At 49.5% G+C, this 13,601-nt stretch overlaps 1 protein-coding gene across 7 annotated transcripts in view; it reads right to left on the bottom strand.

Moving 5' to 3' along the window:
- Window positions 1-13,105, bottom strand: part of SLC6A16 (solute carrier family 6 member 16) — a 30,694-nt gene extending 17,589 nt beyond the window's left edge. Inside the window, exons 1-9 of one of the 7 annotated variants that reach the window (XR_016224618.1) lie at window positions 12,253-13,105; window positions 6,844-6,945; window positions 5,786-6,294; window positions 5,211-5,368; window positions 4,909-5,035; window positions 4,551-4,726; window positions 4,200-4,310; window positions 3,772-4,013; window positions 2,178-2,334 (exon numbers count right to left, since the gene is read on the bottom strand). Coding sequence is in view for 6 of the 7 variants with exons in the window: in XM_089318966.1 (XP_089175092.1) it covers window positions 3,772-4,013; window positions 4,200-4,310; window positions 4,551-4,726; window positions 4,909-5,035; window positions 5,211-5,368; window positions 5,786-6,294; window positions 6,844-6,945; window positions 12,253-12,545 (1,718 nt within the window). In the remaining variant the exon portion in view is untranslated. Of the gene's footprint in view, window positions 1-2,177; window positions 2,335-3,771; window positions 4,014-4,199; window positions 4,311-4,550; window positions 4,727-4,908; window positions 5,036-5,210; window positions 5,369-5,785; window positions 6,295-6,843; window positions 6,946-12,252 lie in introns of those variants that run through there. The other 6 variants (XM_089318966.1, XM_008253010.5, XM_089318967.1 and 3 more) reach the window with 6 other exon arrangements.
- Window positions 13,106-13,601: the final 496 nt, after the last annotated feature.

The following is a 13,601-nucleotide window of genomic DNA, read 5'->3' as shown; positions in this document are numbered from 1 at the left end:
CAGACACATGAAAAAATGCTCAGGATCACTAGCCATCAGGAAAATGCAAATCAAAACCACAATAAGATTTCACCTCAGCCCTGTTAGAATAGCTTTTATATAGAAATCAACAAACAACAAATGCTGGTGAGGATATGGGGAAAAGGTACCTTAATCCACTGATGGAAGACACGGTGGAAGACAGTAGGAGATACCTTAGAAATCTGAATATAGACCTGCCATATGACCCAGCCATCTCACTCCTGGGAATTTACTCAAGGAAATAAAATCAGCATATGAGAGAATTATCTGCACCCCATGTTTACTGCAGCTCAGTTCACAGTAGCTAAGATATGGAATCAACCCAAATGTCCCTCAATTAAAGACTACATAAAGAAATTATGGGGTAACTACAACATGAAGTACTAAATAGCAGTAAAAAAAATCCTATCATTTGCAACAACATAGATAAAACTGGAAAATACACTTAGTGAAATAAGCCAGTCCCAAAAGGGACTAATACCATATGTTCGCCCTGACCTGTGGTAAGTAATCTACAGAAGTGAAATCGACGCTTTGAGATGCAATGACTTTGAACAGCCTTTCTCGATGTGGAGGAACAGTTTTCTCTTTCATACTATCTGCTGAACTCTTTAGTTAGTATAGAGTTAATTATATGTGTATAAGGCTAATTGAACATAGACCTTAGTAAAAAATAATGGGAATAGGAGAGGGAGGAGGACGAGGGTGGGAGTGCAGGTATGGTAGGAAGAATCGTATGTTCCTAAAGTTGTACTTACGAAATGCATAAAGTTTGTATTCCTTAAATATAAGGTTAATGGGAAGAAAAAGACTAATACTCAGAATCTTTGGCATTTTAAGTGTACTGGATGAACAGAAATCTTTAAAATAACAGTCCACAGTTAAGAAGGTGGAATTTAGAAAGTAGACAGCTGGAATTTAAAAAAAAAGACTTATTTATTTATTTGAAAGAGTTACAGAGAGAGGAGAAGCAGAGGCAGGGGCAGGGGCAGGGGCAGGGGCAGGGGCAGGGGCAGAGGCACAGAGGCAGAGAGACAGAGAGAGAGAGGTCTCCAATATGCTGGTTCACTCCCCAATTGGCCGGAGCTGCGCCGATCTGAAACCAGGAGTCAGGAGCCTCCTCCAGGTCTCCCACGAGGGTAAAGGGGCCCAAGGACCTGGACCATCCTCCACTGCTTTCCCAGACCACAGCAGAGAGCTGGATCGGAAGTGGAACAGCTGGGTCTCAAACCAGTGCCCATATCGGACACTGGCATCCCAGGCCAAGGCATTAACCTGCTGTGCCACAGTGCCATCCCCAGCTGGAATATTCTATGAATAGGTATGGTCTTTTTTAAAAAAAGATTATTTATGAGAAAGGCAGTTATATACAGACAGAGATCTTCCATACTCTGGTTCTCCTCTCAAATGGCCACAATGGCTGGGCCACTGGGTGGCACCTGGAACTCCATCCAGGTCTCCCACGTGCGAGCCCAAATACCTTACACCATTTCTACCACCTTCCAGGTACATTACCAGGGAGCCAGACCAGAAGGAGAGCAGACAGAATTTGAACCAACCCATACGAGATGCGAGCACTGCAGGCAGCGACTTAACTCACTGTGCCACTAGGCCAGCCCCTAGGGATGGTCTTAAATGCCATTTTGTTATGGGATTGGAGTAACCTACATGTTTGCCATTTTTAATATAACTTTGTTAGTATATCATAAGTTGTTTACTTGACAGCCTAGTTTGAAGGTTCCTAGGGTTCAAAAAGGGCTCTGGGGAGGCTAATATAAGATATATATTGAGTGTTTTGTTTTAACGATAACATAGGGTTGTAGGTACTCTCTGTGGAAGAAGCAAGAACCTGGAAATTGTGCCCTAGGACTGAAATTTTCCTATAGGTTTTGTAGACAAGCAGTGTTGAAAGGAAGAGAGTAACAATATTTCCAAAGTGAACATAGTGATCATTTCAGTTATCCAGTACAATCACAGGTAAAACTGTTAAGTAGGCAAAATTGGTTTGGATGCTGGTCTCATCTAACATACACTGACCAGAATTAGATTAACCAGATTTACTTTAAAAAAAAAAAAGATTTTATTTATTTATTTGACAGGCAGAGTTACAGACAGTGAGTGAGTGAGTGAGTGAGAGAGAGAGAGAAAGGTCTTACTTTCATTGGTTCACTCCCCAAGTGGCTGCAACAGCTGTGGCTGCGCCAATCTGAAGCCAAAAGCCAGGTGCTTCCTCCCGGTCTCCCATGGGGGTGCAGGGGCCCAAGCACTTGGGCCATCCTCCACTACTTTCCCAGGCCACAACAGAGGGCTGGACTGTAAGAGAAGCAACAGAGACTAGAATGGTGCCCATATGGGATGCTGGCACCGCATGCAGAGGATTAACCTAGTGCTCCACGGCGGCGGCCCCCAGATTCACTTTTTTTTTTTTTTTTTGACAGGCAGAGTGAACAGTGAGAGAGAGAGAGAGAGACAGAGAGAAAGGTCTTCCTTTGCCGTTGGTTCACCCTCCAATGGCCGCCGCGGCTGGTGCGCTGCGGCCGGCGCACCGCGCTGATCCGATGGCAGGAGCCAGGTGCTTCTCCTGGTCTCCCATGGGGTGCAGGGCCCAAGCACTTGGGCCATCCTCCACTGCACTCCCAGGCCACAGCAGAGAGCTGGCCTGGAAGAGGGGCAACCAGGACTGAATCCCTGACTGGGACTAGAACCCCGTGGGGCGGCACCGATAGGCGGAGGATCAGCCTAGCGCCGGTCCAGATTTACTTTTATGGCTTCCTGAGCCAAATGGGAAAAATGTACAGAAGTTTAAACCTGTGGTTTGTGTGATATTTTTGTTTTAGTGATTGACCACAGCAGGAGCTCAGTGTATTAATCTGTCAGTTCTTAGCTCAGAATGCTGGGAGCAAAACTAGATAAACAAATGAAACCAAGATGCCCAGTAATTCCTAAGTGATCACTTTCCTAGGCAATCCCCTTGACAGATAACTTTTGGTTTTTATTTTAATAGTTAAGATCTGGCCGGCACCACGGCTCAATAGGCTAATCCTCGGCCTTGCGGCGCTGGCACACCAGGTTCTAGTCCTGGTCGGGGCGCCGGATTCTGTCCTGGTTGCCCCTCTGCCAGGCCAGCTCTCTGCTGTAGCCCGGGAGTGCAGTGGAGGATGGCCCAAGTGCTTGGGCCCTGCACCCGCATGGGAGACCAGGAGATGCACCTGGCTCCTGGCTTCGGATCAGCGCGGTGCGCCGGCCGCAGTGGCCATTGGAGGGTGAACCAACTGCAAAGGAAGACCTTTCTCTCTGTCTCTCTCTCTCTCACTGTCCACTCTGCCTGTCAAAAAAAAAAAAAAAAAAAAAGTTAAGATCTAATAATAATATGCCAGGGAATATTTTAAGCCCTTTACAATATCTATATGATATATACAGATATATATCAACTTTCATAGGCTGTAGGTATCATTTTTTTTTTAATTTTACAGATGAGGAATTCAGGGTACACAGGTAACTTGGAAGTGGCAAAGACATGATATGTCCCCAGTTAGGGTCTAATCTTGCTCTTAACTGCCTATAAAGGTAATAGGAAATTAAAAAAAAAAAGAAATATTATCTCTGTATTTATCTATAGAGGAAAGTAAAGAACTGCAAGTACAGCTGAGGTTGAGATGAGTAAGTCTGGTCTCTGCAGAACCTTTAAGGTTCGTACATCTAGGTTTTGTTAACTCCCCGAGGCTGGGACCCTCCAGGAGCTGGCCTTACTTCTCACTGCAGCGGTGCGTGATGACTGTAGCCCAGAGGCCCAGGAGAGAGAAGATGAAAGGGATGGTAATGACCAAGGTGAACAGGTTGACCACAGCCATGACAAAAGCATCAGTGAGACAGTTGTTGGATTGGTCCATGTGCGAGGATAAGGAGGCGACAGGGCCAAAGCCTAGGCCCAAGTCAAACAAGACTTGGCACCCTGCTCGGGACCACACCTGGATGTTGTACATGGATGATATCTAAAAGGGAGAAGAGCAGTATAAGGGAGGGATTAAAAAGAAGGAGAGGACAACTACAACAAAAATGTTAAGGTGGGAGAGGAAGGGGAGAGGCATAAAAGGAGATAATGGGGAAAAGAGGCCCTAAGAATAGGCAGCTATGTTGTCCTCTAAGGCCTGATAGGGAGTGAGGGAGATATACCTCACCTTGGCAACCACCAAATGTTGAAGGCCATACGTGGCCCCATCCTGCAGCAGACTCCAGAAGAGGAAACACACGATGAAGAAATAAGGCAGCGGTACCAAGACATACATTACCTGAATTGAGAATGGGACATTATCAGCAACCAAGCACCAATAAGGGTCAACCAGTAGTCAGCAGAGAGCAAAAGTTCTGAGTCAGATATTAGTAGGAGTTAGAAGGTAGCCTTCAGCAGGGTCAGGGTTAATGGGAGTGAAAGACAGGAGAGGGTAAGAAATTATGAGGCCAGCAATAACAAAGTGAGGAGTGGGCTAAAGCATCTGAGAATGTCAAGGAATCCAAAAATGGTGGCTCACCTTCCCAACGAACTTGAGCCCATTGGATACGAAAGCACCAACAACACACCATGATATAAAGAAGGGCAGGGTCAGACTGAAGGCTGGTGGCCCACCATCCTCAATTCTGTCTGAGGCCTTCAAGGTCTCCTTGTACCAGAAGTACATGGAAGGTGTCGTCCGTGCACAGTCAGGATCTGAGGGAACCTGGCTCTGGACATGCCTGCTGGACAGGGAGAGCCCTCCCCTCTTCCTTCTCCTCTCCACCTCCCTCCCCTCCACAACACCTTTCTTCTTCATCTCCCTCTTCCTGTCTCTCCATGCTCCTTCCTCCTCTCCCAAGTTCCTATCCCATTCTGCTTTCCCTTCTCCTCCTTACCAAAGTCACTGGAGTTCCTCACTAAGGGACATTTCTCCCATGGAGCAGGAAACTGAAAGGACTGGCTCAAGTAGAAGAGGATCCAGGCATTGACCACATTGAAGTACATGCTGGTGAAGAAGCACACCTGGGGACAGGGAGGAGCAGCTAGGACAGTACAGGGACAGGAAACAGGAGCGGATCTGACAGGGGACTGGGTAATGAAGGAACGTGACCCATGGAAGTGAAGTCACAGGATCCGTTCTAGTACAAGGGTCTGGGATGGGATAAAAGATAAGCCTGGAAAGCCTAGCACTCCTCACCGTGAAGCTGGTATACCCAACACCACCAGCCCAGGGGCTAATGATCTTCCATAAACCCATGTTGCTCAGGCGCATCCTCTGGCCGGCTGCCAGCTCCAGGAAGAGGAGAGGAACCCCGACTAAGAACAGCAAGAGGATGTAGATAACAAAGAAGCTGCCTGTGGAGAGGAATCAGAAGGGTGTCTGAGAACCCTCTGGTCTTTCTGTACTTGGGATTCTTCAGGGCCCAGGGAAATATGCTCCCCACGAGCAGCATCCCTGGGGGCCACACGCATCAGGGCTGACCTGTTTCCACATCCCTCACAGTCCCGGGTATCCAGTCCCATGGACTGCATCTCCTGGAATACCCAGATACCCAGTTTCCAGCCCCACCTCTGACCCAGGACTTCATGTTCAGGGACCTTGCACTCCCTACCCTTCCATGATCCTAGGTGCTGGGGCACCTTGATTCTATTCTGCTCAGAATGTCCATTTTCCAGCCTCTACATATCTCAGAGTCAGCACAATTTGAAGCATGGACAGGCCTCTGTCGTGCTCGCTCCTATGGATCTATGTTACCTGGCCCCCACACTTACAGCCTCCATAGTGAATCCATATGTAGATAAAATGCCAGATATTGGATGGTCTCACACTGTAGCCCAGCTGGGACAGGATGTATTCAACCTTCCCAGCCCACAGTGGACGAGTGAAGATCTTACTCTCTTTGTTTTCTGTCATCTGAAACTTCTCATCTGAGAGAGTCTGTTTAAGCATTGAGGAAGTTACCGCAGGCAACGCAGTTTGCTTTGGATTGCCAGTCCTGGCCTTAGCCACAAAGGCCTGAGTCTCCCAAGCCTGAGCCATTGCAGCCCGAGTTGCGGTTGCCTGGGCCTCTGAGACATAGGCTGCTGCAGGCAGGGCCCCTGGCACTGGGCCCTTATCTTCCCAAGCCTGAGTTCCTAGAAGACCATCCGAGAGCTTTGTTTCGGTAGATGAGGACTTTGTCATCAAGAATTCTAAAGCTTGAGCCTCTGTCTTCATCTCAGGCAGACTCTCTGGGACAGCCCCAGCTTCTCCAAGGGAGGGTTTGCCTTCCGGAGCAGAGCTTAGGAATACCAAAAAGTGCAGATTTTTAGATTTCAGAATTAAATAACTAAGCTCCAAAACAACCCTCAACACCTCTTAAAGCAAGTCTTCCTTTCTACTCCTAACACCACTGACATCAAAGCACACATACAAAAAATTCTTACCAAATTTTACCTAGAAAAGTTTTCATACAAGAGACAGGGATAGAGACACACAAAGCTAGCAGGGGGAAATCCCATTCAAAGGATTTCTCAAAACACTAGGTATAATCCCTATAGAGAGGGGTACCATTTAAAGTCGGCTTTTGAGTCAGAGACTAATTGAACAGTAAGTCTGCCTTGTAACCCCAGAAAAGTCGCTTTACCTCTGAACTTTCTCGTCTGTAAAACACTCAGGTCTCTGCTCACACACTGCCTCACCAGAGGTACCTTCCCTGTCTGCCTATCCCGAACACCAGCTACCCACCCATCTCTCTCTGCTATTTCCTCCACTGCATGCTCATTCCCAAGTGCCAGCTGTGCCTGTCACCCCCACTGACTGCTCTTCCCATCAGAGGACCAGGCACTACCTCATGTCTGGGGCCACTCTCCTGTCTGCCCTCCGTGCTCGCACCGCTCTGGCCTTTTGTTGGCTCTTCAAATGCACCACGAGAGAATGGACAAAAAGTATGCTGAAAAAGAAAAAATGGTTTGTTAAAGCCAGGACGAGAGAGAGGGAATCGGAGATTCTTCCAGAGGGGAAGGAGCATGCTATCCATCAGAAGACACACGGGCAGACCTCAAGGCATCACCACATGGCAGGCTCATGGGCAATTCATGATGAGATACTGTTCCCAAAGAGCTCTTAGCTGCTCAGAAAAATGCTTATATTCAATGATAGGTTAAAACACAAAACTAAGGTTCAAATCTCAACCTTTAGTTCTCTAGACACTTAAGATTGCAATGAAAGAAAAGGCTGAGAGGAAAGGACATTAATACATAGAAAACAGGACTGTTGGGATATTTAGATTTTTCTGCTTTTAAATTGGTTTTGCAAATTGTCTATAAAAATCATGTTTTACTTTCATAATAATGAAAATATGCATTGATAAGTTGAAGTTAAAAATAAAAATATGATACTGGACACAGAAATCATATTAAAGCAGCTCACATCAGCCAAACTCAGGAAAATTAAAGCATCAAAAGAGAAAATAATAGGGGCTGGTGCTGTGGTGTAGCGGGTTAGGCCGCCGCCTGCAGTGCTGGCATCCCATATGGGCACCAGTTTGAGTCCCAGCTGCTCCACTTCTGATCCAGCTCTGCTACAGCCTGGAAAAGCAACAGAAGATGGTCCAAGTCCTTGGGCCTCTGCACCTGCGTGGGAGACCTGGAAAAAGCTCCTGGCTTTGGATTAGCACAGCTCCAGCCATTGCGGCCATCTGGGTACTGAACCAGCAGATGAAAGACCTCTCTGCCTCTGCCTCTCTACAACTCTGCCTTTCAAATAAATAAATAAATCTTCACAGAAAATTTCTTCTCTACAACAGAATGCAAACTAATAAATGTACAAGAAATGATGAAATTAGAAAATCATTATTTACCCCAAATTCACCTAGTTGTACACATTAAATATGTACAGTCGTTTACATGTCAATCATGTATATGGTATTTTTTAAAAATCATTATTTGTAAACTACCAGGGTAATAATTCATCCAAGCAAGAATTATCAATGGTTGCTAACATAAGATGGTAAAGGTTAATGGAGACTGGGTAATTGTAGCATTACTCCATCTCCCCACAAGATACTCTCCTTCAAAACCAGGAAAATCGATCTTTACAGTGTTAGACACTACCTCAGCTAAGTAATAAAATCTACTGACATAATGTGCCTCCTGATGCTATGTATTAATAATACAACATCAGGGGGCTGGCGCTGTGGTATAGCGGGTAAAGCTATCACCTGCGACACCAACATCCCATATGGGCACTGGTTCCAGTCCCAGCTACTCTACTTCTGATCCACCTCCCTGCTAATGCACCTGGAAAAGCAGCGGAAGATGGCCCAGGTCCTTGGGCCCCTGCTTCCCACCTGGGAGACTTGGAAGAAGCTCCTGGCTCCTGGCTTCAGCCTAGTCCAGCCCTGGCCACGGCAGCCATCAGGGAAGTGGACAAGCAGATGAAATATCCCTTTCTCTCTCTTTCTCTGTCTCTCCCTCTCTCTCTCTCTCTGTATCTCTGATTTCCAAATAAATAAATAAATATTTTTTTTTAATTTAAAAATAAGAAAGATCTCAAATCAACAACCTAACTTTACAATTTAAAGGACTAGAAAAAGAACAAACTAAACTCAAAGTTCACAGAAAGAAGGTAATAAATATTAGAGAAGATAAATGAATATACAATAGGGAAAGTCAATGAAAATAAACTTGTTCCTTGAAAAGATCAACAAAATTGACAAACCTTTAGCTAGATGGACTAAGAAAAAAAAAGAGGAACAATTCAAATAACTAAAATCAAAAATAAAAATGGAGACATTACTACTGATTTTATAGAAATAAGAATGTATGTAAGAGGGGCTGGCACTGTGGCACAGCAGGTTAAAGCCCAAGCCTGCAGCGCCAGCATCCCATATGGGCACCACTTCATGTCCCGACTGCTCCACTTCCAATCCACCTCTCTGCTATGGCCTGGGAAAGCAGTAGAAGATGGCCCAAGCCCTTGGGCCCCTGCACCCATGTGGGAGACCTGGAAGAAGCTCTTGGCTCCTGGCTTTGGATCAGCTCAGCTCTGGCTGTTGTAGCCATCTGGGGAGTGAACCAGCGGATGGAAGACCTCTCTCTCTCTCTCTCTCTCTCTCTGGCTCTACCTCTCTCTGTAACTCTTTCAAATAAATAATTCTTTTTTTAAAAAAAGTATATAAGAAAGTACTATGAGCAAATGTATACCAACAAATTGGATAACCTAAAGGAAATGGACAAATTCTTAGAAACACAAAACCTACAATTTTACTCAATGTTTCATTACTATAGAGTAATATCTGAGGTAGACTACTTTTTTTTTTTTTTTTTGACAGGCAGAGTGGACAGTGAGAGAGAGAGACAGAGAGAAAGGTCTTCCTTTGCCGTTGGTTCACCCTCCAATGGCCGCCGCGGCCGGCGCGCTGCGGCCGGCGCACCACGCTGATCCGGTGGCAGGAGCCAGGAGCCAGGTGCTTTTCCTGGTCTCCCATGGGGTGCAGGGCCCAAGCACCTGGGCCATCCTCCACTGCACTCCCTGGCCACAGCAGAGGGCTGGCCTGGAAGAGGGGCAACCGGGACAGAATCCGGCGCCCCAACCAGGACTAGAACCCGGTGTGCCGGCGCCGCTAGGCGGAGGATTAGCCTAGTGAGCCGCGGCGCCGGCCGGTAGACTACTTTTTTTTGACAGGCAGATTTAGACAGTGAGAGAGAGACAGAGAGAAAGGTCTTCCTTTGCCGTTGGTTCACCCTCCAACGGCCGGCGCGGCCGGCGCGCTGCAGCCGGTGCACCGCATTGATCCGAAGGCAGGAGCCAGGTACTTCTCCTGGTCTCCCATGGGGTGCAGGGCCCAAGGACCTGGGCCATCCTCCACTGCACTCCCTGGCCATAGCAGAGAGCTGGCCTGGAAGAGGGGTAACCGGGACAGAATCCGGTGCCCCGACCGGGACTAGAACCCGGTGTGCCGGCACCTCAAGGCGGAGGATTAGCCTAGTGAGCCACGGCGCCGGCCGATAGTTTTGTTTTAATTTGAGGGTCTAGAAAAACAAGATCCAAACAGCATGGCCCAGGCTCGTAGGAAGGCCCCCAGCCCTGGGCTGCATTCCATCAAAGTGTGGTCACGTGTGTATCACTGCATGCGTGATCTCTCATGGGGCCCCGCCCTAATGATCTAATGTGATCTAATCGCTGCACAAAATCCACATCTAAATATCACAGAGTAGTTTCCTTCTGCCTAACACAATTAGCATAGGACTCTGGGGATTAAATCTGCATGATTTCAGAGGGACAAATCCTATTCAAATCCATAGTCATCCCAAGACTAACTCAGGAAGACGGAAAACTTTAATGTACCTATAGAACTGGTGCCTACAGAGAGGAAATCAACAACCAAAACCTCCTAACCAAGAACAGCTCTGGGGCTGACGGCTTTGTGGATAAATCCCATGAAACCTCTAAGGAACTTACACCAGTCCATCTCAAACTTTTTCAAAGAGTTGAAGACGTGACAAGTTATTCTATGAGACCAACATTACCTTGACACAAAAGCCAGACACAACAAGAAATCTACGGAGTGGGGCCGGCGCTGTGGCACAGCAGGTTAAAGTCCTGGCCCACAGTGCCAGCATCTCATATGGATGCCAGTTCGACTCCCAGATGCTCCTCTTCTGATCCAGCTCTCTGCTGCGGCCTGGGAAAAAGTCCTTGGGCCCCTGCACCTGTGTGGGAGATCCAGAGGAGGCTCCTGGCTCCTGGTTTCGGATTGGCTCAGCTCCGGCCATTGCAGCCATCTGGAGAGTGAACCAGCGGATGGAAGACTTCTCTCTGAATCTACCTCTCTCTGTAACTCTTTCAAATAAATACAATAAATTTTAAGAAATCTACAGAGCAATATTCTTTATGAATACTGATGCAAGAATTACCAACAAAATAGCAGCCATCAGCAGCAGCAGTTCTTCAGGGATACATACATACATAGTAGAAGTATAAAGAAGAGCAAAGAAAAGATTATCACAAGAGTTAGCCCAAACGTGACTTCTAGAAGGGAGACTGGCTTAATCACAGTGAACTATCAACCGCAGGTCCTCGAGAGCCCAGGTAATGTTCTATTTCTGGATCTGGTTGGCAGTTACACAGATATAAGATTACTAACAATTAAATAAGTCTCTTTATATGTTCTGTGCACTTTTCTGGATACATAATTTATTTCACAATTTAAGATGTTATAAAGAAAAAAAGATGAAATATCCAGATAATTAGGGGGAAAACCAGAATAAAACGAAGTCAGGAAAACTAAAAGGAGAGAAAGTAACCAAGAGCCTATGACACAAAACCAAACAGGCTACCCCCTACAAAGTGCTCGCCATAACTTATCTCATTTGTGTGTGTGTGTGTGTGTGTGTGTTTCTTTTGGGACAGAGGGTAGGAAACAAACAACGAAACAGAAATCCTCATTCAAGTTGTTCAAAAGCGAACCACGGGGAAGCGGGAGACGTCGGAGCGTTTCTGCAGTCCCTGTAGCTGTTACCCAGGCAGCGCAGCCTCACAGGCCGCACACGCTTGGCCCGCAGCGGGGGTAAGCAGCGCTCCTCGGACTGGCGGAATTCACCTCGCTAACCCCGACCCGGCCCGGGTCCCCTGCGATCAAAAGGCAAAGCTGCACTCCCACAAAACTGATGCACTCTTCTGGGAGAACATTCGACAACAGCAGCCTTCAGCCCGGTTCCTCGGTAAATGGATCAAGGTCCAGCCCTCGGGACAGCTGCACCCTGCGTCCTGGAGGCCCCCGGGCCCACGCCCTCCGAGGGGCGCCGGAGCCCCCGGGAACGCCTGCTCCCCACAGCTCATCGCCTTCCCGGGAACTAGCACCCCTGAGAGGAGGAAGCTGGCGTCCGGGTTCCTCCAAGAGCGGGAACGAACTCTCTGGCCGGGGCTGGAGCCGGCCGGAGCGTCGTCCAGCGCCCGGGCGCCCACGGCGTCGCTCTCAGGCCGGGGGCTGCGGGCCACGTCCGGTGAAAGCCAAGCCGAGGCACGGGCTCGGGGGGGCTGAGGCCGGCTTCCCAGGTCCTGAGGCGGAAAAAAATTTTAAAAATAATAACAATAAAAAAAGGAGCCCACAGAGCCCCGTACGGAGCCCGGGGAGTCCCGGCGGCTCCCGCCCGGCGCCCTGTCACCCTCAGCGAGCCCCGGGCCCGGCATGGCGCCCACGCCCATAGGACCTGTGACCGCTTCGGCGGCGTTCCCGGGGCCAACTCGCCCTCACCCTGGCCTTAAGGCTCCCGCCAGACGATTCGGGCAGCAGTCAGGCGAAAACGACGACAGAGACGCCGCCTCTGAGGAGCCACGCGGTCGCCTCGGCCACCCTCGGCCTTCGACAGTCGCGCTCCGGCGACGCTCCCGGCGCCTCCGCAGGCCCGTTCCCACCGTTTCCCTGCGCATGCGCCGTTGCCCCCTCGCGCGCCCCGCACTGACGTAGGGAGCGATGGCGCCACTCCGCCCTCGCCGGCAGCCCGCCCTCCGCGCATGCGTGTGCGCACACGTGTTCAGGGCGCGCATGCGTGTGCACACACGTGTTCAGGGCGCGCATGCGTGTGCGCACACGTGTGCGGGGCGCGCATGCGTGTGCGCACACGTGTTCGGGGCGCGCATGCGCCTCGGCTCGCTTCGCATTCCGCCTTGGAGGCGTGGGCCGCGCTGTTCCCAGGCTCTCAGGAGTGGCCCTTGTCTGGTGCGTGGGCTTTGCTTCCGCTCCCCCGAGCGAGGGGCTTGATCTTCCCATTCTTTCCTTCGAAGCCATGTGGGAGCAGTGGGTTCAAGCGGCTGCTTGGGACGCCACCGTCCCATATAGGCGTACAGTGGGAGCCCCGCTGCGCCACCCCCCACCCAGCACCCTGCAGATGCACCTGCGAATGCCCAGGAGATTCCCAGGAGCTTGGGCCCCTGCCACCCACGGGGCACACACGGATGGAGCGCCAGGCTCTTGCCTGGGCCTGGCCCAGACCGGCTGTTGGTGCCACTTGGTGCGTGAACCGGTGGCCGGAAGATCAGTATCTATCTCCCTCCCTCTCCCTTTCTCCGTGTCATTCTGCCTTTCAAATAAATTTTTTAAAGATTTATTTATTTGAAAGGCAGAGTGACACAGATAGGAGAGGCAGAGAGAGAGAGAGAGACAGGTCTTCCACCCGCTGATTCACTCCCCAATTGGCCACAACGGCCAGAGCTGGGCTGATCCGAAGTCAGGAGCCAGGAGCTTCTTCCAGGTCTCCCACGTGGGTGCAGGGGCCAAGGACATGGGCCATCTCCCACTGCTTTCCCAGGCCACAGCAGAGAGCTGGATCGGAAGTGGAGCAGCTGGGACTCGAACCGGCACTCTCATGGGATGACGGCACTGCAGGTGAAGGATTTACCTGCTACACCACAGTGCTGGCCACTCAAATATTTTAAAACAAAATCTACGCCTGCGCCGTGGCTCACTAGGCTAATCCTCCGCCTAGCAGCGCCGGCACACCGGGTTCTAGTCCTGGTCGGGGCGCCGGATTCTGTCCCGGTTGCCCCTCTTCCAGGCCAGCCCTCTGCTGTGGCCAGGGAGTGCAGTGGAGGATGGCCCAGGTG

This window comes from Oryctolagus cuniculus, chromosome 18 (genome assembly GCF_051225735.1).
Source record: "Oryctolagus cuniculus isolate XC-2025 breed Fujian yellow rabbit chromosome 18, ASM5122573v1, whole genome shotgun sequence".
Lineage (NCBI taxonomy): Eukaryota > Metazoa > Chordata > Mammalia > Lagomorpha > Leporidae > Oryctolagus > Oryctolagus cuniculus.
The sequence above is the reverse complement of the archived record's forward strand: the minus strand, read 5'-3'. Positions and strand labels throughout refer to the sequence as shown.